Genomic DNA, 26,337 nt, shown 5'->3' on the forward strand with positions numbered 1-26,337 from the left:
ACTCTGTGGTATCGACATAGAGTTAGGGTTCCATGGAGGGGAGACTGGTCATTGTACTTGGTTATACTTCATTTCATTATACTTATTTATAAGCTTTACTGTTCAGAGAGGACAAGCCTTGGCACAACGGTAAGGTTGCTCCATTGTGACCTGGTGGTCACGGGTTCAAGTCACGGAAACAGCCTCTCGGCAAAGCAGGGGTAAGGCAGCGTACATCTAGCCCTCCCCAGACCTCGCAATGACGGAAGCCTCGTGCACTGAGCCACCCTTTTTTTAATAGGCTTTACTGTTCAAAACATGTGCAACAATGCATGTCACTACGTGTTTGATGTGCTTAAGCAAATATGGATGTCTTTCTTGCTTATGTCATGGTTTCTAAGCATATATACGTGCTTATTCTAGCATTTTCCAATGTTTTAACTTAAAATTTCATCATTTGCATATGTTTCCATATGTGTCCATGATTTTACAAGATTTCCACCGAAAGTTTCAACCGAAACTGTTTCAGTTTTGTGCCGGCCGAAACTGAAACCAAAACCGAAATTTAAAATCTTACCTGTACGACACCCTTTAAATTCTGCATAGGATGTCACATTTGGATCCTTCTGCTTGATTTTATTCTTAGCCTCAATGCTCTCGTTTTTCATTTAGTCTCGACATGGTTCTGAATATTATAAACCGAAACTCGACTTAGACAAGAACCCAACGAAGATAAAAGGGAGTTGACTCGAGTCATGACGCGGTCAATTTTTCACTAACTTGCGAAAGCAAAAGGAGTTTCAACCGAAACTGACATGAAATGTTCATCCCAACTAAAACACATACCGTAATCAAAACACATAGCGAAAACTAAAAGTGTAAGTAAATTACTGGTAAACTATACCAGTATGTGTCACGCAATTATATTAATAAGAATTGCATATAAAATGTGCTCAAGTGTCATGTGAAAATATTTATATGAATTACATTAGAAATGTGATATGTAATGTATTATCAAACATGAGCAACAACGCATGTCACTAGGCGTTCGACAATGTTAAACCATTACGGATGGTTTTTTGCTTATGTGATATTTTTTGGTGTGTAATTGTGTTTATTCTAACACTTCATGAAGTTTTATCTTAAAGTGAAAATATTTATATGAATCACATTAGAAATGTGATATGTAATGTATTATCAAACATGAGCGAGCAACAACGCATGTCACTAGGTGTTCGACAATGTAAACCATTATGGATGGTTTTTTGCTTATGTGATATTTTTTGGTGTGTATTTGTGTTTATTCTAACACTTCATGAAGTTTTATCTTAAATGTTATGATGCATATGTTTCCAAACCTTTCCGTGATTTTAATTCAAAATAGCTCTATTTTTCTCATCATGTAACTATCTATTTTCTTATAAAATGGTATACTAATCTTTGAAATTGGAGTAGTCATAAAAATTGTAGATATAGCAGTCAAAACATACCCACTATATCCTAGGTTTTTAAGGATCCTTATTTCTATCATACAGTAGCATATAGAATGCTCTCGGTGTATACTGAACATAATATTTTGGGGCTTAGGAAATATATATGTAATCAATTTTTGGCCCCTAACCATAGAAAGATTAGCTACTAGAACCATGCGGTGACTCCTTAATTAGATACATAAGTTACTTAAGCCGGTGATGACGCCAGTTTTTTATGCCCTATAAGTCAATAATCAGATCAATACCATACCATAATTTGATTTGCCATGGGAGCTCAAGCGATCCTTTCCCTGAGGGATCCACAAAAGATTGCCCTGAGGATATAAAGCATCTTACTCCCAATAGGCAATACTAATGCGACCTTTTGATTACAAGAGTTCTGAAGTTCTATAACAGAAACTCAACCTTTTGATTGGACATTTTATAGACAACCTTCATGAATCAAGTCTTAGTCATCAATTCTAATTGGGAAAAAAGTGGTCGACCCTTAGTGAGATAAATCAATTTATGTGCATAAGACAAAGACAAGAAAATAGATAGCAGGAAGGGTTGTTAAGCCTCACTCCTTAGCAGCAAAAGGACACAATACCTACCAACTTTATCAGCAGAATAAGAAGTAAAAACTCGAACCTATGCTTCAATAAAAGATCAACAATATCATAGGCACTGATGGAAAACATAATCCTTCAAGCCATATAAATAAATAGAGGCAAACAACATGGTACTTGCAATCATGGTTTTAAATTTCGGCTAAATGGGACCGAAACCGAAATTTCAGATCAAATTTCGGCCGAAATTAAAATTGAAATTTTTTATCACAAATATATTATTTTTCTGAAATTTCGGCCGAAATTAAGGAAATAATACATTCATACTTTTTTTACCGGATTTCGGGATTGCGGCCGAAATTTTGGTTTCAGAAACTGAAGTTTAAATCCATACTTTCAACGGAGAAGAAAATAACTGGGATGAAAAATGTTGACAAATTATATAGGATGCAATAATTATGGATCTATTTTAAAAGAGAGAGAGAGAGAGAGAGAGAGAGAGAGGGAGAGGGAGAGGAGATTAGCATGTTAACATTTAAATTATAACCATCACTACGTTTTTCTTGGAAGGTAAATATTCCAGTCATCATTACATGATAAATCTACACAGAAATTTAAATCACAACAATGGGCTAGAAAAAGTACGCGTTGTAGATAATAAACACATCACTGCATTCAATAATATTAGTTTGGGATTTGCTAGCGTCTATTGCAGAAGGCATTTCATCGGATGGGCTGTTGCATGTGAGAGCAGCCACATAGGCTCACTTTTCAACAGATTCTGTCTTTATTCATGAGGTGGCTGCTCTCACATGCAACAGCCGGTCTGCAAAATGCCTTCTACAATGGATGCTAGCAAATCCCTATTAGTTTTTGTTCAATAAGGTACTCTTTTAAGTAAAACTAAACACAATAACACTTAAAAATTTGCCAAAGACTTTTATCAAACCTCTCTTAGTTTTCCTGTAATGTCTTCAAGGAAACCTGTATCGGGATGAACTACAATCATCTCCCTGCCGTCAAAAAAACATCACATTGTAAAATATCAAAACATAAGATAAAGGAACGATAATGAACAAGTTACAATCATACTTGAGAGGGGTCTTGAGAGGTTTGTTGTGACGATCTCGAATGTTGCGGGCAAGATCGATAACAGTCATCATCCTTGCAACACTTTGTTCTATGCGCTCCTCCCTCTAAAATAGCAACAAATTCCATACGCAAAAAGAAATTATAGCAAACCATCTTTTTAACCGAATTCTCTATTCAGTTTTAACTCGTGTTTACTAGGAATATCTAACACAAAATAACAATACCTTTCCTCCTGCATGAGGAAACCCGCAATAGTGAATGCTGTCTTCTGCTTCATTGGAAACCTTACGCATATTTTGATAAAGAACCTCAGTGAAAAAAGGAGTGAATGGAGCCATTGCCTTACATGTTGTTACAAGCACCTAAACCCCACACCTCAATCATATCAGGATAAGAAATGATTGTTTTAGCGAATTATCCACAAGACGATATTTAAGCAGTAACCAATAAGCAAAATAAGCAAATCTTGGTAGGACGCAGCAAACTAATTCCATGGAAAATTTGTTATGAGATAGTGCATTGAAGAGATCAAGCTACTTTCACCTTAAGAATGAACAAACTCATTGTGCTTCAAAACCACAAAATAATTTTGTAAACTAACCATTATATACAGTCAGAAGAATATGATACATCTCTCCATCAGCGCACAATTCCTTCTTTCAGACAGAGAAGGCAATATTTTACTAATAAAAAGAGAGAAGAAGAAAGAAGAAAAAATTATAACCAGTGTTTTGAAAATGAGAATCAAATCATAAATCGTAGTAGGGATCGAATCGTATCGCAAAATGTAAGATTCACAAGGATACAAAATGGGCATATTCCGATTCTTCACGTGTTCCCTCTCTTCACCTCCTCGCGCCAGCAAAATCGGTTTTCCTGTCGTGTTCCCTCTTTTCACCTCCTTGCACAGGCAAAATTGGTTTTCCAGTCAACCCGGCTAGAAAACCTAAAATCCCTGTCCTGCACCAAACCCCCCCCCCCCCCCCCCCCCCCCACCCCTTTTCTCTTTCTGTCACTTATCGCAAGGCAACCCAGGTGGAAATGGTAATGTATGAAATGCAAGTGAAAACAACCTCGATGCCTTCTCATCACCTCACTGTCTCTCCCAAAAAAAACCCTCTTGCTCTCCTCAAAAATCATAACCCTTTCTTCTCTGTCTTTACGCCCGCCTCGGATTCCTCTCTCCCGAAAAACCCTAACCCTTTTTTCTCCATCTTTACTCTCACCGCAGGACCTCTCTCCTTCCCGAAAAACCCTTACGGGCAAAAACTCTGGTTTGATCAAATGGGTATGAGTCATTGTGTCTTTTTGCTCCCGCCTCGAATTCCTCTCTTACGAAAAATCTAGAGAATAATAAAATAGTAAATTAATCATTTTTTCATAAAAATTCATTAGTTTAAATAAACTATTATGATTAGCTATTTAATATCATAATAAAAATTGTTCGCTAACAAAGTTGCCACGTATTAATCATCTATTTCCCATCCAAACACATCCCCACTAGATAATAATCTTAAAAATAATAAAAGAACAAGATCAAATCAATTCTTAGTCTCAAAGTTCAAATGACAAATATCAGTTATAAAAACTAGTAAGATGTCCTCAATATAATCGTCTCCCTCCTTGATGTAAGTAATGCCTTCAAGCAAATGCAATGTGTTTGACTGGTTGAAATTGGTCCAATTCATTCAAAGTCCTCCTACGTCTTCTTCCTTCTCACGAGCGTTTTCAAAGGATTTTTTAACGCACAAGGGAAAGGGGGTCTTCCAAAAGGAAATCTTATTTTCTTTTATACAAAGCTTAGTTAGGATAAATTGCATGAATCGTACAATTTATGATAGAATCGTAATATTCAATCGAAAATCGCAAAATGCATACAAATTAAGATTCAAACATGGAAAACAAATTGATATCGATAAGATTTGATTTGAATCGTAAACTTTTCAAGTAAAGTTCATACCCATCCTCCGGGGATGGGATAAGGGTCTCCTACAAAGCGATGGTTCAATAACTCCAAATTCCATAAGCGAAGATGCAATGTCATTGGATTCTCTCTTTAATAGTCAATTATGCTCTATTGATTGTTCTCACTTTCTCCTGGATTGGAACATTTTGTTGTTCTACTTCTGCCCATTCCTAAGCTCAGCTTTGTAAAAGAAACTCCTAGGTGTAGAATAGGAAAATTTTGAGAGCAAGCATGAAATGATTACCATAAAAGGTCGCCTTCAACCTCAGCTTAGACATTTTTTAAAACAAAAGCATGCCTAAATGCGACTAAAAGAGGGGTTTTGATGGATTTTAAACCTTTTTTTTCCCATTCATTTGGCAAATATGGATACCTCATAGGCCCTTCATTTCCCTTGAAAAATCTACCAAAATGTGGATCAACTTTTGGAGAAAAAACACATGCATTTTATGAGTTTTGTGAATACACTCTATTATGTGTCTCTAAAAAAAATGACTTAAAAAATATCATCGTAATGGAAAGTTTTTCTCGGGATTAGTACCCATCCTCAACCTGGCATCTATGGTGATGAAAATGGCATATTAAAATCTGGGATGTCTGAATCAACATGTTCGTGTCCAAACTACATACATGACACATGTAAAATAAATGAAGAAATTAATTTGAACTATGAATGTTGAACAAAGATATTAGGTACGTGTCAAGGCAAAGAATATTAGTGCCTGACATCCAATGTTACATCAGGATGGGTACAAGATATGGAGTCCAACACGGATATCAAGTGTCGGACTCGAAAAACCTCATAAAGAAAGATTCATGGATTCACCACAACATTTTAATCAATTCTCAAATTTTAATTTTTACATAGTAATATGTTTATAACAAATAATATAGCGATAATTTTAATAGGTTATGTAAATATAATGTTTTAAAAAACTTATTAGGATGGATAAAATTCAACCATGTGACAAACTGACAATTGTCAATATGTTGTACTAATTTTTAGAGAAAACAGATCTAGAATTGTTGCAACGAATCCTTAAGTATTGGAATCCGCCACGGCCCACGGGTACTTTGCCAAGTTAGAAGAATCCATGTAACATGGTTGACATCATATTACAAGAACCCAAGTACAAGATATGACTTTGATACAGCCTATTGATGTATCCTACTGTTTTCAGAACTTTAAGCCCCAAAATATTATCAATACTGAAGACAAGATATAATAAAAGAGAGCTTCATGTATCACGTCATAGTGGTTTTAACTTTGAATTCTAGAATTTTTTAAACTAATTTCAGCATCATAAAACAGGAATAGCTTAAGCTAAAGCTAAATTTAACTAATGAAATTATAAGAAACTCCTACACTAATGAAAAGTGAAAGGAAATTATTCCCTAAAATTTCAAAAACTCTAACAATGTTCATAATAAGTATTTTTTTTTTAAATTGACAAATATATTCATACCAGCAAAATTACAATGGGGACCAGTAGTCCCACTAGATTTACATAGTATGAATTGCCCAGGAGCATTCTCCTTGGCCTAAAAAAAAACCCATTACCCCTTACATTACCCAATAGCCTCAATTGAATCGAATAAAGCAAAAAGTGCCATATTTGTACATGTACCTTTTCATAATAAATAAATATTAATAAGATATATTACATGTACCTTTTCAATTTTTAAAGTTAAATCACTGATGGGGACCAAAATGACCACCCAACCACGGGACGACACCTGTCGAGGGATGATTAGGTAATCTTGCTCAATTTGGAAGGTTCTAGAGCAAATCCTTGCCCAATCGTAGGTCGACACCAGTCCAAGGGCATCAGGGTAATCTTATACCTAATGCCCCCTGTAACCTCCAACTATAAAAGGCCCCCTAAGGCTCAAAGGTAAGGATTCAGATCCCAAAATTTACTATTCATAGTATTCCTTTCCTTATCTGTTGCTGGCCATTGACTTAAGCATCGGAGAGCCTTCTCAAAGAACTCTCTCCGGGTAGGTCTTCCGACCGTTTGCTACGATGTGCATGCCCACCTCAGTTCTTCCGAAGCCACCTCAGCAAATCTCCAATCTGTGACCGCAACAATTTTATCATCATTTTTTTTTTGGGTCCTGTGTTATATCCGCAACTCTTTCTGGGCACCGGGACATAAGACTCTGACTTGCTAGATATTACGAAGGTTCAGTGAGCACCGGGGTTTCTGATGCAAGAACCATCAAAGTTAAGCTTAAGGAAGCCCCCTTGTGGAGGCTCCCATTTCGGCAAAACTTTATGTTTGGTTTCCACACTAAAGGCAAATATCCTTCCACCCTCGTCATAGATTGTACATTGAAAGGAATATGAAAGAGGAGAGAGTTCTCACCCGTGCGATAGTCAAAGCCACTACCTTAACATAAAGACCTTTACCAACACCATAAAAACACGAGCATTTCTTTCCTTCCAAATGACCCATAGTGTTGCTAAGAAGGCCTTATTCTACAGTCTAATTCCCTTTTTCCTCCATGGAACCGATGACCAACTGAGGAATAAATCATCAAGCTTTTTAGGAAAGACCCATTCAATACCAAATCTACAAAGTAGCTTTCACCAAATAGCTCGAGCCATCTTACAATGAATAAAGATATGGTTGATAGTTTCACCGTCCTCCATGCACAAAGAGCAATGGTCGATTATCCACATCTTTCTCTTGTGCAAGAAATCCACAGTCTGGATCCGCCCAAGAACTGTCGCCCAAACAAAAGTACCTACGCTCAGCGGAGAATGGATTGACCAAACTCTAAATACATTAAAGGACACAGGGCTAGCCATAAGGGATTGATAAAAAGATTTGACTGAAAAGTCACCTAATGAGTCCCAGATCCAAACCCACTTGTCCACCCATGTTGCATTATTTCCCTGAAGTTCGACAGAAATGGTTGGAATGACAAAAAAATGGAAAGATGTTATGATTTGCTTTTCATTTCATTTCATTAGTGTAGAGAATGATATTTGGCTATGATTCGTGGACACGGCATATTTTTACAATTGACCCGTGTCGACACAGACACGTCTATGGACACGTGTTTCGACACAGGCATAAATTTAGCGCGATTCCTGTTGTGATGTATCCTATTGTATCATATTCTGTTATGCCATAAAGAAAATAAATCTTATTCTATTATATGAAAAAAGCAACATTCCTGTCTTTTGATTGAGTATGTACCTTTTCTTTTGCCCTTTTGTTCTTATCTTACTATTTTTTGGTTGATCTTTCCTCTTCCGTACCCATCTTTCCTGCTTTCAATCTACTCTATATATATCTCCTACTGCGTAAAGCTTCCACCATGCACAGTCTTCACTGCTAGAGATAGTACCTTTCTTTATCAGTACGTTTCTTCATCTCTCTCTTGCTTTTCTTTTTCTTCTCTGCAAAACTTCTTTTAAGTGAATGAAAGTGTATCAGTTTTCTTTTTAGCTTCATGAGTCAATTTTTATGTTTTTTAAGCTTTTCTATTAACACATACTTGTAATTTTTTTGTTTTAAACAAAGTTTTTTATGTTTTTCTCCCTCTCTTTTAACATTATAGAGTATGAACTACCAGATTAATATTATAAAGTATAATTTGCCAGATTTTATGATTTCATAATTCTACTCTGACGATTTTTTAGCTTGCACGTTTGTATTTTTACCTACACATCATCACGGAGGCAGAGTCAGACAATGACTGACAATGACTGAGCTGCAGCAGATAGACTGAGCTGACCTCTTCTTTTCACAAGGTTATGGCCTATAGCCATTTACTTACAATTTTTTTTACAGAAAGTCTTTGAACCATCATTGTTCTTATGGTACTATATTTATTGCAGCTGCTGCAGGTCATGTGTTGTCAACATCAAGCTGCCAAACTCTGCCCAATTTTTTATATGAAAAAATTGTCAACTGGTGACACAAAAATAACAAAATAGTGAATGGGTGACACCCTTTTGAAAGCTTGTGAACGGAGGTCATTTTACCTTTTCTGACATGGCTTTTTACATAAATACCCTTCAGGAAGAAATACCCATTGTTTTTACTTCTCTTCGTTTTTAACTGTACAGAGGCTTTTTTTTTAAACTTTTACTCTCTCCATTTTCATTTTAACCACCGAAACCCATCTTCTCCGGCGTGAGGTGTGACCGGCGTGAAGATCTCTCCTTTTTCTCTGGAGTGGGGCGGTTTCCGGCGCTATTCCGAACCTCTCTTCTCCGTTATCAACTGTATTCCGGCGAGGGTTTCATTTTTTCCGGCGAGGGCTTCATTTTTCCAGCGAGGGATTCATTTTTTCCGGCGTGGGCTTCATTTTTCCCCCATCCCCATCGTGCATGTATGTTTGGGTGTCGTGTTTCATATTTTTTACTTTTTATTTTCGTTCTATTAAGTTACCTTTGTGGTGCATTGTTTCATTGTCACTATTTGAAAGTCTTTACACATCTAAGGTTTAATTTTTGTTTTCCCTATTTTGTTTCATTTTGACTGTGGAGAACCCCCTTTTGATAATCTCTCATTCTCGGTGTTGAGAATCTCCTTTTGAGAGTTGGCAATCCCCCACTTCCATTGTTGGGAACCCCCTTTTCACTGTTGACAACCCCGTCTTGAGATTGATAATATCCCTTTTTCAGTGTTGAGAACCCATTTCCAGTGTTGGGACCCCCCATTTCCAGTGTTGGGATGCTTTATATCCAGTGTTGGGACCCCCTTTTGAGGTTCACAATCCCTCAATTTAAGTGTTGAGGACCTCCTCCAGGTAGATTGATAATCCCTCATTGCCAGTGTTGAGAATCCCCTCATTTCCAGTGTTGGTAACATTTTCTACGATGTTGATAATCCCCCATTGCTAGTATTGAGAACCCCCTCTAGGTAGTTCATAATCTCCCATTTGCAGTGTTGGGAACCCCTTTTGAGGCTGCTAATCCCCCACTTTCAGTGTTGAGAATCCTTTCTAGGTACATTGATAATCCTCCTTCTCTAGTGTTAAAAACCCCCTATTGAGGTTGATAATCCCCCTTCTCCAGTGTTGAAAAGCCCTGAAGGGAGGTTGATAATCCCTATTTCCAGTGTTGGGAACCCCCTGTTGAGGTTGATAATCCCCATTCTCGTGTGTTGAGAACCCCCTGTGGTTGATAATCCCTCCTCTTCTGTTGAGAATCCCCTGTTGAGGTTGATAATCCCCCTTCTCTTGTGTTGAGAACCCCCTGTTGAGGTTGATAATCCCCATTGTCCAGTGTTGAGAACCCCCTGTTGAGGTTGATAATCCCCCTTCTCCAGCGTTGAAAACCCCCTCAAGGGAGGTTGATAATCCCCCTTCTCCAGTGTTGAAAACCCCCTCAAAGGAGGTTGATAATCCCCATTTCCTGTGTTGAGAACCCCCTGTTGAGGTTGATAATCCCCTACTCCAGTGTTAAAACTCCCTATTGAGGTTGATAATCCCCCTTCTCCAGTGTTGAAAACCCCCTCAGGGAGTTTATAATACCCATTTCCAGTGTTGTGAATCCCGGTTGAGGTTGATAATTCATATTTGTAGTGTTGAGAACCTCCTGTTGAGGTTGATAATCCCCCTTCTCCAGTGTTGAAAACCCCCTCAAGGGAGGTTGATAATCCCCATTTTCAGATTGTTGCAGATCCTCTTTTGGATCATTGATCATATAGTAATTTTTGGTATGGTTTCTACACTTGAGAATCACATATTTGAGTTGCGAACCCCATTTTAAAAAACATGAACTTACATTACAATTAATTATGTTCTTTTTTTGTGACAGTGATAATATATATAGTTGGATTGGGAGAAGGCAAAGTCTACAATGAAAACGCGTGTAAGTGTAGTCTTTTTTGTTCTCGTTTTAGATTGTTAGTCAATAGAATGCTCTTTTATTCTCTAATTGTATTAATAGGCAAATGAGAGCCGGAGTCAAAAGTCTAATAGGAAGCCCGCAATGGGTTTAAAGAATGAGGAGATGAAAATCAAAGGTGGTAAGGGGAAAATGAAATTGAGAGGTGAAAAGGGAGAAATGAAATTGAAAGGTGACAAGGCAAAAATGAAAAATAGAGGTGAGAAGAAGATAGTTGAAGTGAAAGGTGAGAAGATGAAAACCAAAGTGACATGTGAGAAGATGAAAACCAAAGTGAAAGGTCAGAAGATGAAAACCGATGTGAAAAGTGAGAATATGAGAAGCAACGTGAAAGGTGAGAAGAGTGAAGTGAAGAAGATACATGTAAGTGTATTTGATCTTTACAGTTTTAATCTAAGTTACTTGATAAAAGTTCAAGCTCTGATTATGTATGTTGTTTTACATGATCCATATGTCCCCGCACGATGTTCTCCATCGTGCTTTATTAAGGAGATGCGGAGTACACAGTTTCGGCAGTCCCATTATGATGCTATAGGCAAGACCCCTTTCAAGGACTTCATCCGCCTAGAACAGAATCCACTAGAAGAGGCTATCATGCATAAGCCTCTAATTAGAGCACTACACAGTAAGTGGGTTCCGGCGACGAAGACATTCACGCTAGAGGGTATCGCAGTTCCATTTAGGGCTAGCGATGTTGCATTGGCTTTAGGCCTTCCACTTAGTGGGGAAAAATTAATTTGGCGAGGGTTTCGTGGACGGACAAGAGTAAACCCACTCCTTTACTGCCTGGGTGGCCATTTCGTTGAGGATTTGTTCTGGCATCTGACCTTTCTGCGCAAATCAAGGCCTTAGTTGGTCTAGAGGACCAACCCTCCATAGAGACTTGTGTGAAATATGTCGTGCTACACCTATTCGCTACTGTGTTATTCACTCAAGCTGCACATCGGGCCGACCAGCTGTTTTGGCCCTATATCGATGATTTAGAAAAGATGTGCGACTATAACTGGAGGGAAGCAGTATACAATTGGTTACTCGAGTATTTAAACGTATCCGTCGCAGGCGGAAAATATCTTGGAGGTTGCTCCCTCACATTGCAGGTATCATGGCCTCTGCAATAGTTTGCCTTTTTTATTTATCTTCCTATTAATATCATATTAACAAAGTTTGTCTTGTGTGTGCAGGTGTGGCTTTTTGAGCACACGAAGTTGTGGATACCAAAAAATCCAGATGCCTGTCCACGTCTTCTGAAGTGGAACTCGAAAGGAAATGAATCGAAGAAGTACTCTATGATTGAGCATGGGAAAATAGACAAATCTGAGGTGAGACACTATCTACTAGATACCATTTTAGATAGTCTCTAATATTTTCTGATCTAACAACTTTCTCGAATCGTTAGGTAGTGGTGACATTGACGCCACGAGAGGACGAACTGTGGTACATTCCCGAGCAGGTATCGCAATGGAGCTCTTTTTATATTATGTTTTATTTAACTTGGTAATATTTACAAATTTTGTGTGTTGTATCCCTTATTTGTATATTAGGAACCCGAGAAAGAAGGAATCATTGGGCAGGGAGAACCATTAGGGCAGTCACCTACTGTCCCAGCATTGACCGGCATACTTGCGTTTGAAGGAAGGGATACTGTAGTTGAGGAGGGTGGTCAGGAGGCCAGTGAGGATAGGAGGATAAAAAGAGAGTGGGAGAAGATAGGAGAGGCATGGGAGAATATAAAAAAAGAGAGGGTACAGAATGAAGAGGAGAAGGAGAGGTTAAGAAGAGTCAGGGTGGAGATGGAGAATTTACGAATACAGATTGCAGCTGAGAGGGAAATTATACAGAAGGAGTGGGAAGCGATGAGAAGACAGGAGGGAGACCAAGCTGAAATGGAGAAGGAAGAATTGAGAAAAGATGGGGAAAAAAGAAGAGAGGAGGAAGATATGGAGACAACAGACATCGTCAGTGGTGGACTGACTATGGAGACATCAAACATTGTCAGTGGTGGACTGGCAATGGAGGTCATAAATGTGATGAGTCAGGGTGAAGAGGATGGCTTCGTAAATGAAGCAGTTGTAACAGGAGCGTCAGATGTTGTTACCATTCTCGATAGCCCTGAGGGTAAAAAGAAGAGGAAGATGACGGAAAAATTAGGGAGCATTGAGAGGAGAGTGAAAAATCAGACAAAGGGATAGGAAACCAAGCTACGCCAAGAATAGCCCCTGTACAATACCCCCAGTAACAGAAAAAAAGTGAGAGGGCAACGAAGAAAGTAACACGGAGGCGAACTGATCTCATTCAGAAGTTGAAAAAACAAGACCAAAGGCAAGTACACTTGTTTTCAAATAACCATTATTCAAAATTAGATACTTGCTTCCTCTAACCTTTGTATATTTTTGCCGTCGTATTCTCATGACCGTTGACGGGGTAAAAGTCTTGGCCAAGGATTTCGAAACGTTGTGGAACCTGAAAGGAGTCCTCAATGGCCAAGTAAGTGTCATTTTTTAAATTAAGTGTTGTCTTCAGTACCCATGGTTGAGGTAATTAAGATTTTTTTTTGAGTTGTAGGTGTTGGATGTATATGAGAAGTATTTGTGCGCCTCCAGCAATGCCTTGACTGGACAGATTGTATATATTCCTTCGTCACTACATGTAAGAGGCTTTTTTGTAGCTATACATGTTACTTTACAACTTATCCATCATTTAGTGTTCCCACAAAATTCATTTCATTGTACAGGGATATAAGACTTCAGGGCGTGATTCAATGGATGACAAAAATAAGTTGGACTCCGATCGGTTGGCGAATGAGCTATTGCATCGTACACTTGACCATATCCCGTTAGAAGATATTGGGATGCTTTTAATCCCATGTTGTCAAGACTTTCATTGGGCTCTTGTGCTTTTAATCCCATGTTGTCAAGACTTTCATTGGGCTCTTGTGCTTGTTGATATGGTGAATAAAAAGATGGTCGAGTTCAACTCAATGGAAGGGGACTCATTTCAGGAGCGAGCATCTCCCACTGTAAGTAAATTAACATCTTCCGTAACATTTAAAGTTACTTCCATATGTATAACACTCAATATTCCTTCGTTGTCTTAAATTCAGGTAGCATTAATGAAGGAATATTTGAAGGGCCGGGGTTGCAACATCAATGACTTCCCATATTCACAGATGGATGGCTTCCGAAAGCAGAACAATGGGTGGGTTCAAACTTAAAACTTTCGAATTTTTGTTAGTATTCCTATCTCATTCGTAGTTACCTTAAAAGTAACTCCATTCAATGCATGCTTTTATACAGGGTTGATTGTAGCGCTTTTGTCCTAAAAGCGATTGAGCATCTCTACCATGGTCAACCACTGAACTTTGGGCCGACAGACATTCCTCAATTTCGGCTACAACTCTGTGAGAGATTTTTACGAGGAGAGTTTGGGGACTGCACACTTATATAGGAACACCTTCTAATGTTCATGGATGTTTATTTTTTCTGATGATCATGGTAAAAACTTTATTTTTTAATGGAGATTGATGGAAAGTATGGCAGGGGAACTGTTAAATGGCAGGGGAAGTTGTTATGGTCTGTGTTTTTGTTTGTGAACAAGTGAAATTGCTTGTGAATGGGTGGAGAACTTGTAAATTGAAATAGGTTTTATGGAAGTGTGTTTGTGTTTGTGAATGGGTGGAGAACTTGGTTGGTGAAACAGGTTTTATGGAATTGTGAACTTGTTTATGAATGGGTGGAGAAGTTGTAAATGTAAGCAGGTTTTATGGAAGTGTGTTTGTGTTTGTGTTTCAATTTGAATATTGGAACTTGTAAATTTAAACAGGTTTTAGACATGTGTGTTTGTGTTTCTGAATGACTAGGGAAGTTGTAAATTAAAACAAAATATGATGTGTGTTTGTGTTTGTGAACAGAATATGATGTGTGTTTGAAGTTGAAATGTGTATTTTTACAGGTTAAGTACACAGCTTTCTATGGTCCTATGTTGTGTTTCTGAGAGCAGAACCTTTATCTCTCCAGGAAAATGGTTGGTGACCCTTTTTTGGGTTGGTAACCCACATTCGAAGGTCAATCACCCAAAAAATAGAGGTTGGTAAGCCTAAATTTTGATTCCAGAATCTTTATCTCCCATGGAAAATGGTTGGTGACCCTTTTTTGGGTTGGAAACCCACCTTCGAAGGTCAATCACCCAAAAAATGGGAGGTTCGTAACTCGAAATTTCAATTCCAGAAGCTTTATCTAGCCTGGAAAATTGTTGGTGACCCATTTTTAGATTGATAACCCACTTTCCAAGGTCAATCACCACAAAAAATGGGACGTTGGTAAGCCTAAATTTCGATTCCAGAACCTTTATCTCCCCTGGAAAATGGTCGGTGACCCTTTTTGGGTTGTCAATCACCCAAAACAATGGGAGGTTAGTAAGCCTAAATTTAAATTCCAGAAACTTTACTCCCCTGGAAAATGGTTGGTAACCTTTTTTTCGGTCGATCACCCACTTTCGAATGTTGGGAACCTCGTTTTGAGAGAGTCGATAACCTGGATTTTGAATTCCACTAGCTTTATCAACCAAGGGAATGGGTTGATGATCTCATTTTGTGTGTTGATAACCTCACTTCTGATTGGTTGATGACCTATTTTGGGGGAGTCGATAACCTGGATTTTGAATTCCAGTAGCTTTATTAACCAGGGGAATGGGTTGATGATCCCATTTTGTGTGTTGATAACCTCACTTCCGATTGGTTGATTACCTATTTGGAGGGAGTTGATAACCTGAATTCCAACATTCAAGTACCTTTATCAACCAAGGGAATGGGTTGCTGATTCCATTTTGTATGTTGATAACCTCACTTCTGATTGGTTGATGACCTATTTTGGGGGAGTCGATAACCTGGATTTTGAATTCCAGTAGCTTTATCAACCAAGGGAATGGGTTGATGATCCCATTTTGTGTGTTGATAACCTCACTTCCGATTGGTTGATGACCTATTTTGGGGGAGTTGATAACCTGAATTCCAGCATTCAAGTACCTTTATCAACCAAGGGAATGGGTTAATGATCCCATTTTGTATGTCGATAACCTCACTTTCGATTGGTTGATGACCTATTTGGAGGGAGTTGATAACCTGAATTCCAACATCAAGTAGCTTTATCAACCTAGGGAATTGGTTGATAATCTTATTGTTTGTGCTGGTAATCCAATTCTGACTGTTATAAGTCCCTTTTCATGGTGTAGATGTAGGAGAGCGACAACTAAATAGAGAACAAATAGCATATCTATATCCAAAAAAATTGTTTATGTATTGATGTTCTAATTAGAACCATTCTTTACAAAATAACAAAAAAGAAGTCATCACAATATCTGAGAACATTCAAAAAATTCAATTTCACCCTTACACAAAGAATGGAGCTTGCCAAGGTACGCCCGACCTAATGAGTATGGGTGCAGAAGGCCCAATAGCAGTTTGGTCAACTTGTTGTCTTACCACGGGTGGTTCTTTGCAACTTCTTCTATCGTGGCCAAGTTGTCGACATCGGGTGCATTTGTAATGTAATCCACCTTTCAATTCGCGATCAGTTCTTCTCGTACGCGGCCTTCCCGGTGGTCGCTTTGCAATCGGCGGTAATATTGTCATCAAGGATTCGGGATTTAATTCCCATTGGCTCCTGTCTAGTGTCGAGTGCAAAACTTCAACGTACGTATCCCGATATCTCTCTACATGAAACCATTTCTCGCAGTAATCGTATGCATCAAAATCTGTGATGCCAATGGCTGCCATGGCATGTCCACACGGGAGTCCAAATGTTTGGAATGCACGACAACTGCACGTGCGAAGTTCCAAGTTTACGCCATCTGTATGTTCAAGCGACGGTACTTCATATTCATGAACCCCAACTCGATAAGTTGTATACTGGCGGCTCTCTTCCCTCGCTAATGTTATACGTTCTTCTGCGTAATGAGTCAACTTTGTTTGTCAACTATGACCCAATTTCTGACGCTTTTGAATGAAGTCTGTAGTCTGATGTAGTGTGCTCTACCAATTATGCAATCGGCAATCTTCTCGCATCCTTTAGGACAGCATTGAAACACTCCGATCTATTTGTAGTCAATACATCATACATATCCCCCTTAAAATAAAAACTAGCCCAGTGTTCGTTCGCAATGTCACTTATCCACTTGTGTGCACGTTCATTCCTCACCTTAATCTTGTCCATAGTTTCTCTGAACACACTCTCTCTCAAAGTCCGTGAGGCTTTCCAAAACAATCTCTCAAGTAGAACATCTTTGAACTCGGATCGCAAATTGGCGGCGAGGTGACGCATGCAATAACTATGATGAGAATTGGGAAATATATTAGGCACTGCCTGCAACAACCCCTTCTGTCGATCGGAGCATATGGTGAATATGTTCATCTCCGCTACCAATACGTACTGCCTCAGCAACATAAAAAACCACCTCCAACTATCTTCGTTCTCCGTCTCAACAACCCCAAATGCTAATGGATATAAACCATTGTTACCATCGACCCCAATTGCAATCAATAAGATTCCTAGATACTTCCCTCGCAGATGTGTTCCATCAACCAAAATTATAGGCCTGAGTGTTCGATGAAAAAACAGTATGCTGGGACCAAATGTCCAAAATAAGCGAACAAATCTATCATCTCCCCTAGGTCGTAAATCTCTGGCTCTGAAAACACGCATATAGCTGCCGGGATTTCTTCTCATCATCTAAACTGTAAGTGCAGGCAATATTCGATAAGAGTCCTCCACATTCCCACACTTAACCTCAAGTATGATGTTCATCGCGTTGTACGCTTTCCAATAGCTTATAATTATACCCCAATGCATCTTGATATATTCTCGTATGATCCTCGTCCTCACATCATCTGGGCAAGCAAATAAGCGTAAACATGTTTGAGCAACCCAAGCTGCTGTGACAAGAGGGTGATCATTGCCCCTTAATTTAGTTCTACACATATGGTCGGGGACAATCAACTTCACTAACACACAGGTCATATGATTAGTACCCGTTATACGCCATTTGCAACCCTCTACCTTGCATCGGACGGCATACTTCTTCGGTGTTGACTTTGACCTCACGAACATAAACCTCTACCGAATAGCGTACTCTTTGACAACCTTTTTGAAGTGTTGCATATTAGAAAATATTGCCCCAACCGTTAACTGCTCAAACTGAAGATTATTAGTATCTACATCATGGGCCCCAACAAACATCTCATCTGCTTTCATTGGCCGACTACTGTCAGTCGGAACCGGTTGAGATCCCTCTCTGATAGGAGAACCCCCTCTGATAGGAGAATCCGCACTGAAAGACTGAGTGCATGGACTAACACCGATATTTCCACAATCGTCACCATCCTCCTCCTCCTCATCATCATCATCACTACCATCGTCATTATCATCATCATTTCTTTCTTCTTCTAAATCTAAACCCCTCACACAGAAACCGTCTTCAAAAACATTACTGAAGCCCACTTCAAGATCTCCCACATTTTGGAAGTCATCGATACCTCCACTAACATGGTTGCCATACAAATCACTTGCCAATGTTTCATTTAAGTCAATTTCAGACCTGCATAATTCGGCAATAAATAATCAAGTTGGATCCATATGAATTATAAATTGAAATATGGAAGTATTCAAACATTGTCAAAGAACTACAATACCTTATAACAGGTTCTGCTGGAGCACCTCTGATCTCTTCACTTACATATCTCCCATCAAATTCACTTTCGTAGTCTTTTTGCAAGTCCACTTCAAAACAAAGACGTTTTTGGGACGGAATCGAAGTAGAAGGAATGCTACGATTAAGAGAGGGTTTCCTAGTGCAGAGTTTGTTTGGGGGAAGCATTGACGAATTCAATGAATTAATACATTTGTCATTTATGCTCTTAGTTATGTATATCATCACAGAATTGAACATGTATCTGTCAAACATCCTTAACATTGTTTGGAGGACATCATCATCATCGACATCAATTAAAGTGACTATATGAATTCGCAACATATCGACATTTTATCGATAGTAAAACCTGTCTTTCTATAACACCAATCCTTCTTCGGATTGCAGCTTCAAATTCGTCGAAATTGATTCGGCGGCTGACAGATAACAATGTCTTCTTCCCTCCGACGTATTCCCAAGAAACATCATCCTTCAAATCTCCATCATAGTGTAAAAGAAGAGAAACCATTGTTTCGAACATTTTTATAAAATTCTAAATAGGGGTTCTAAACAGAGTTGTTGCTAAAAGGGGATCTTCATATCTTCTTGAGGGGTATTCAAGTGTACACAATGGGTTACCAAGTTCATAAGTGGGGTTATGGACTCTAAAGGGGGTTTTATTACCTCAATGGGGGTTTGCAAGTCAGTCCACAAGGTGTTCTAAGAGATTATCAGCTACCTAATGGGGGATTCAAGTCCGTACGGAGGCTTCTGTAAAGGGTAATCAAGTTGCAAATTAGGGGTTTTCAACTCTCTACACAAGGGGGATTTTAAGTTTCTAAAGGGATTACCAAGTACCTAGAAGGGGAGTTACCAGCAATGTACAAGGGCTTTTCAACACTCTCCAAGGGGGTTACCAAGCCTCTCCGGGGGTGTACCAAGTGTTTATCTGGTAAATAAATGGGTTATAAAGCAGGGTTACAGAGATACTTGAAGCAGAAGCCCTAACTAACCATTTTGAAAGGGTTATAAGACAGGGTTATCAAGCAAAATAAATACAGGGTTATTACCCACAATAATGACATGGTTCAAACACATTAATACAACCACAAATCCTAAGATAGTAGATAAGCTACTCACCTTTAATTACCCTTTGTCAATTTCAGGCGTTAATGGAGAAATCTCTAAGAGGTTGGCGGTAATTTTTGGTAGGTGAAAAGTAAGAGAGAGAAATTTCTACTATAAGTTGTTTTTTTTTGCCTTGAGGGTATTTATGTAAAAGGCCATGCCAGAAAAAGGTGTATTGACCTCCGTTCACAAGCTTTTAAAAGGGTGTCACCCATCTACTATTTTGGCATTTTTGTGTCACCAATTGACAATTTTTCCTTTTTATATTATATAGCATTTATAAAAGAAGGAAAAGTACAACAATAGTCTTGAGTCTTGACTCATGAGTAGAGCACTTTAGATTACAAACAAAACTTATCAACGGTAGCTTTTGAAAGTCATCAAAGGTGAGTGACCTATGTGACAGGCATTTTATATGTTTTAAATATGTATAAGGATTTGGCTACTGATTTTGGCACTACACTGTTTTAATACTTGCACAAAATCTGCTTTTCTTTTTAAAAAGCTTTCTCTGTTTCAATAATTGCACTACTGATTTTGGCACTACAATGTTTTAATAATTTTAGCAATACACTGTTTTTAATTATACAAGGGATCTGACGATTTTTGTGTCTTTTACATGTTTTTAAAAACCTATCTGCGTGCAGTTCTTTAATAATCTCAGTTAATTTGTTTTTTGAAGGAATCCTCCCGCTTTCATAATTATCGAAAATTCTCATATACTTCTATATCTGTTTGATTCCAGTTTAAAGGCTTCTTCTAGTGGTACTTGGTAGTAAATCATCCCAAGGCAATCAAGATGAAGATTGGGAAACTCCATTGTGGAAGTTTGTTGAAAGATTGGAGAAGTTGAAAGGAAGAGGTGGTAATTGGAAATTCAGATGCAGTTTTTGCAAAGCAATATTTAACGGTTCACATACTAGGGTTAAGGCTCATCTACTTCAAATTTCTGGAGAGGGAATTAGAAAATGCAACCTAATTAATGATGATGATATAAGTATCATTAAGGAGATGGTGGATAAAGTGGAAAATAGGAAAAAATTGTTACAATCATCTGGTGGCATAGATACTATTCCTTTGCCTACATCTAATATTGGATTAAAAAACAGAAAAGGAGATAAGACGATTAATCAATATTTTAATGTTGCCGCACGTGACGAGTTAGATCATTTGATAGCTCGTTATTTTTATTCGGCTGGAATCACACTATCAGGAGTTATGAATCCAATGTTTAGGCAGATGATCAAGCATGCATGAGAGAATAGTTTGCAGGGTTACTCGGTACCTAACTACGATAGAGTCAGGACTACTTTAATGACTAAGGAAAAGGCCAACATTGAACAAATTATGAGTTCGATTAAGGATAGTTGACCTCGACGTGGTGTTTCTATCGTTAGTGACGGATGGACAGATAATAACAGTCGTCCTTTGATTAATTTCTTAGCTTCATCTTCTAGTGGTCCTATATTTTTTAAGGCGATTGATGCTTCTGGAAATTATAAAGATAGTGGTTATATGGCAAAGCTTTTTTTAGATGTAATTGTTGATGTAGGTCCAACAAATGTTGTACAAGTTATCATAGATAATGCACCGGTTTGTAAAAATGCTGGACAACAGGTAGAGGCCATGTATTCACATATCTTCTGGACACGGTGTGTTGTTCATACTCTTAATTTGGTGTTGAAAAATATTTGTGAACCCGATGAAAGAGATACAAGTCAATTTCATCAACTGATTTGGATTACTTCCCTTATCGATGAAGTTAAAATGTTTGGGATTTTTGTCTGCAACCATTCTCATGCGGGCACTATATTTAGCAGATACTCTCATCTTAGGCTTCTTAATGTCGCAGAAACTCGTTTTGCCTCGAGTATAATCATGTTACGTCGGGTTAAAGAAGTTAAACCGTATCTCTTAAAGATGGTATTTGATGATGAATGAAAATTTCTCAGAGAACAAGATATTGAGAAGGCTCAATTGATAAAGAACATGTTTGTTGATGATGGTTGGTGGGAAAAGGTAGATTATTTGCTATCTTTTACTGCACCTATTCTTGACATGATGAGAATTGTTGATTCTGACGGACCATGTTTTCACCTAATATATGATATGTGGGATAATATGATCGAAAAGGTGCAACATGCGATTTTTACTCAAGAAAAGAAGAATCATCTCATCGATACAAGTGATTTTTACACAGAAGTGCATTACATTTTAGTCAAACAATGGAATAAAAGTAATACCCCTCTTCATTATTTGGCGCATTCTCTAGTACCCCGGTTCTATAGTGATAAGTGGCTCGCAGAGGGAACTTCTGGGTTGAAACGTGTGTCTCCTAATCGGGATGAAGAAATTTCTAAAGGTCGTAACAAGTGTTTTGAACGGTTATTTTCTTCTGAAGAAACAAAGGCAAAAATTCGTGTAGAGTATGGTTTGTTTGCAGGATGTCGTGGGTCATTCGCTGGATGGGAATCTATGCGCGATAGATATTTCTCTGAACCGTCAACATGGTGGGTTAATTTTGGAGCCGGTGCACCTTTACTTGCAGCATTAGCTGATAGGTATGAAAATCATTTCATTGAATTTATTATCTGTCTTCATTTAGAATAAAGTTTAATTTATTTATTAATTTTATTTCCTCATGCTTGCAGGTTACTCAATCAACCAGCTTCGTCCTCTTGCTATGAGAGGAATTGGAGTACCTTCTCTTATATATTAAATGTAAAACGCAATAGGTTGAAGGCTCATCGTGCGGAAGATCTTGTATATATTCATAGTAACCTAAGGATATTATCAAGAAGAGAAGAAAGCTACAAAGTAGGGCCTTCCAAATGTTGGGATGTTGTTGCTGAGCATTCAGATTTGGAAGTACCTATAGATTTGGATCTGAAGAATCTTTCTCTTAATGATCCAGTGCTTGAGTCAGTCTCGGTGACACTAGATGAAGATTTAGAAGTAGATGATGATACTTTATTCGATTAAGAACTTAATTTGATTTGTTTAGCTTCTATTCTATCGATATGTTAGTTTTTTTTACTAGCACTTTTTATAATTGGAATGTCTTCTATTTTTTATTTAGAGGTAAGGCCATATGTCCCCCTCCAGTACTTTTTCCATATATCAATAAAATTTAAGGTGCCGTGTCCGAGTTCCTAGATAAATTTCGAGCCAAATAAATGTTTTTTAGGCTACACACATTGCATTTCATATTTGTTTTTGAATGGCATGTTTAAATGCTTAAAGTCATAATCTTCATATTGTTACATATTTTTCATTGTGTGTATGTAGCTGTGTCCCTTTTCTATTTACCGTGTCCCCTTCTATTCGTCGTGTCCCCGTTTCTACATTTTCAAAGGTCGCCGTGACCGACACTCCGTGTTCGTGTCCACACGCGACACCTGTGTTCGTGTCCACAGATCATAGATATTTGGTAGGCAATATCATTGAACTGCACCGCAAGGTAACCGTATCTTATGCATGGGACCAATAATACCACGTAAATCTATGTGGTAGCGACAAAGAGTTGGGGTCCTTGAAGGAGAGACTGGCCATTGTACTTTCTTACACTTCATTACATTGTACTTCTTTATTGACTTTATTGTTCTAGACATGTGTGACAACACATGTCACTAGGTTTTCGATGTGATAAAGCCATTATGGATAGCTTTCTTGCTTATGTGATGGTTTCCAAGTATGTATCTGTGCTTATTCTAGCATTTCCCAAAGTTTCATCTTAACATTTCATCATTTGCGTAGGTTTCCTTGATTTTACAATATTTCCACCGAAATGCTTATATTTCCGAAACCGAAATTTAAAACCTTGAGAATATGTACAAAATTTGTTGTAACACAAAATGCAGTTCTAAATATGTAAAACAGTAAAAAAAACACACGAGACAGGATAACCTGGCTCACAAATTATTAATCAACTTTCCAAAGCATTAAAAGAGGAACACAAGATATTCAAGTTTACTAATATCATGTCGTGAAGAATGAAAAATGCACATCATTAAAAGTAACTGCCTATTAAGCATTAAATAAAAAAGAAGATTCGTCATACATGGTAGAGAGTTGAAAGTGCTATTTTACAGTCGTCCTCTCCTGTACGGCCTTTCAATCTCTTACGGTTGAATCGAACATATATATTTGTAAGGTTGTCAATAAATTTCAAAAGATATGGCACCACCTACACAAACGTAAGAAATGAAACTATTAGAACCATTCGCCACTATAATCATTAAACAAAAGCTAACTCCAAAATAATATGTGCAGTACAATAAGACGTAATTAGACTACCGTGTATAACCATTCAAAAAAAAAAACAACACTACCGTGTATAACCTATATGCATCCATTTCTTGGCGAACAAAGTAAACTAGGCTCTCAGTGGCAGAGTTAATCCACTGATCAAGCACATTTGATGACTTCTGAAGAGTGACGTGATCAATAGGTACAAACGGTGGAAGACCCTCGACCTCGAGTCTCTTTGCATTTTGAACAAGAAATCTATATGCATTATACCATGGAAGGAACACATCTTTCACCTGCATAAACATCAGAATGAGAGTCTCTAAGGAGTGAATGACAGAGAAAGAACCTACGAAGAGAACAATTGCCAATAAGCAAAAAAAAAAAAAAAAAAACAACATATTTTAGATCAGATCAATAAAGTAATAAACTATTGAATGTAAAACCTATGATGAAATTTAGAGCCTGTCGTATTACTCACAACACCATACACTCCATCCTTTTTGAACCGTAAAGGCTCCGCACGTACAACTGGTGAATTGATGAGGTATAATCTCAAAGCATCCTGTTCAACAGTAAAAGTATTTAGGTTAAATAAAACCAGGAAATGAATCTGAACTCCAAGGTCATTAAGGAAAAAAACATGCACAAGCAGATAGACATTTCGGACGCCTCTTAGGCAGAGAAAATGAAAAATACAAAGCAAAACACCCACCAAAATTGGACATATAGGTATATGGAGTTAATACATCAACCCGTGAAACAGGTATAGATATATGAAGTTAGTACATCAAATTATTTTTATTTTTTTTTATATTCAGTCAGCATAAAAATGAAGCAGCACTACACAAATAATATTAAAAATTGGACATATAGATAGTAAGCAGTGGTATGCTGTATGCACGATGGGAGGATTCCCTTAATCTTACATAAAATGCACCATATATATTAATAATCATGTCCAATAAGTTGGTAACAAAAACTTGTATAATATTTTTTTTTGAAAGATGGTATAAAAAACTCGTATATTATTGCCACAATGAAATGACATTTGGATGTCCACTAAGTCCTAATGCAACAACCATCAACCTTACAGAATATAGACATTGAATTACTTTGTAAACGGTTGTAAATCCTACAAAATGATCAAAAAGCAACTTCACCAATAACAGGAACAGATGACTTACAGCCCCATAATAATAATTAAAAAAAACTTACAGCGCCATAATCACCTATGACTTCCATAGGTGATGGATAGTTCTTGCGGCTTTTGCTCATCTTCTTTCCATCCTCAGCTAGAATAAGGCCATTGCAAATGAGATTCTTAAATGCAGGTTTTCCAAATAACGCTGTAGCCAACACCATCAGTGTATAGAACCTGTGACAATGTGCAAATACATGTAAACAAGTCAAATGGGAGGCATAATTTAATGTTCCATTTTAATTGCTGAACAGAAAAGCTTTTTAGTGGAACCATGAAAATTCTTACGGAAGGGAAATTCAGAGGCAAACCCTAAAAATTTAAACTATATAGAGCTAGTTGACTTTTTTGGTCATAAAATCGTATAGTACTGTCTTTCATTCACATCTGATCAGACAAATTCAACATTGCTCATTTTTTAATTAGTTCATTGTCATTTTCCTCATGATTTGACAGATAAAACTTTGAAATTTGAATCAAAGATAAATATTTTGTAAATATAGTGATTGAAGCATATTGGATTTTAGGATCCAAACCCATAACACACAGAAGCATATTGGATCCTTGTTGGACTCCTACCTTAGATTTTGGATTTACAGGACCCTCATACCTAATACCTTACAACATTGAATACCCACATCCTCATACACATTTACATAGATGAAAATGGGTCAAACATGTCCCTCTAAGTATCTGGATAATTTGTAAACATAGTGATTGAAGCATATTGGATTTTAGGATCCATATCCATAACACAAAGAAGCATATTGGATCCTTGTTGGACTCCTACCTTTGATTTTGGATTTACAGGACCCTCATACCTAATACCTAACAACATTGAATACCCATATCCTCATACACGTTTACATAGATGAAAATGGGTCAAACATGTCCCTCTAAGTATCTGGATGACACTATTTTCCTAGCCGACACATCATTGAATGAGGTCAACAAAGATTTATTTTCCGTATGGCTATCATCAATATACCATGAGTATATTGAAAGATTTATTTTCCACAAAATAGCAGGCAAATTTTTCTTGAAAAGAAAGGTCCCTGCTAAACAATTATCAAGGCTTCCATTGAAGACATATGCGATAGGATCAACATATTTCGCATGTAAATTTTTCTTGA

The 26,337-nt window shown here is 37.7% G+C and overlaps 1 protein-coding gene across 1 annotated transcript in view; it reads right to left on the reverse strand.

Annotated features, from left to right (window-relative positions):
- The window catches only part of LOC143847144 (tRNA synthetase class I (I, L, M and V) family protein), a 74,882-nt gene that overhangs the window by 15,087 nt on the left and 33,458 nt on the right, over positions 1-26,337 (reverse strand). Inside the window, exons 12-18 of the mRNA XM_077355851.1 lie at positions 25,222-25,381; positions 24,485-24,568; positions 24,087-24,299; positions 23,816-23,941; positions 3,337-3,474; positions 3,113-3,216; positions 2,970-3,033 (exon numbers count right to left, since the gene is read on the reverse strand). Of these exons, the coding sequence (XP_077211966.1) occupies positions 2,970-3,033; positions 3,113-3,216; positions 3,337-3,474; positions 23,816-23,941; positions 24,087-24,299; positions 24,485-24,568; positions 25,222-25,381 (889 nt within the window). The remainder of the gene's footprint in view (positions 1-2,969; positions 3,034-3,112; positions 3,217-3,336; positions 3,475-23,815; positions 23,942-24,086; positions 24,300-24,484; positions 24,569-25,221; positions 25,382-26,337) is intronic.

The sequence above is a fragment of the Tasmannia lanceolata genome, unplaced genomic scaffold, assembly GCF_043159265.1.
Source record: "Tasmannia lanceolata isolate RefF3 unplaced genomic scaffold, GAP_Taslan_0.1 ptg000015l, whole genome shotgun sequence".
In the NCBI taxonomy this organism is placed as follows: domain Eukaryota; kingdom Viridiplantae; phylum Streptophyta; class Magnoliopsida; order Canellales; family Winteraceae; genus Tasmannia; species Tasmannia lanceolata.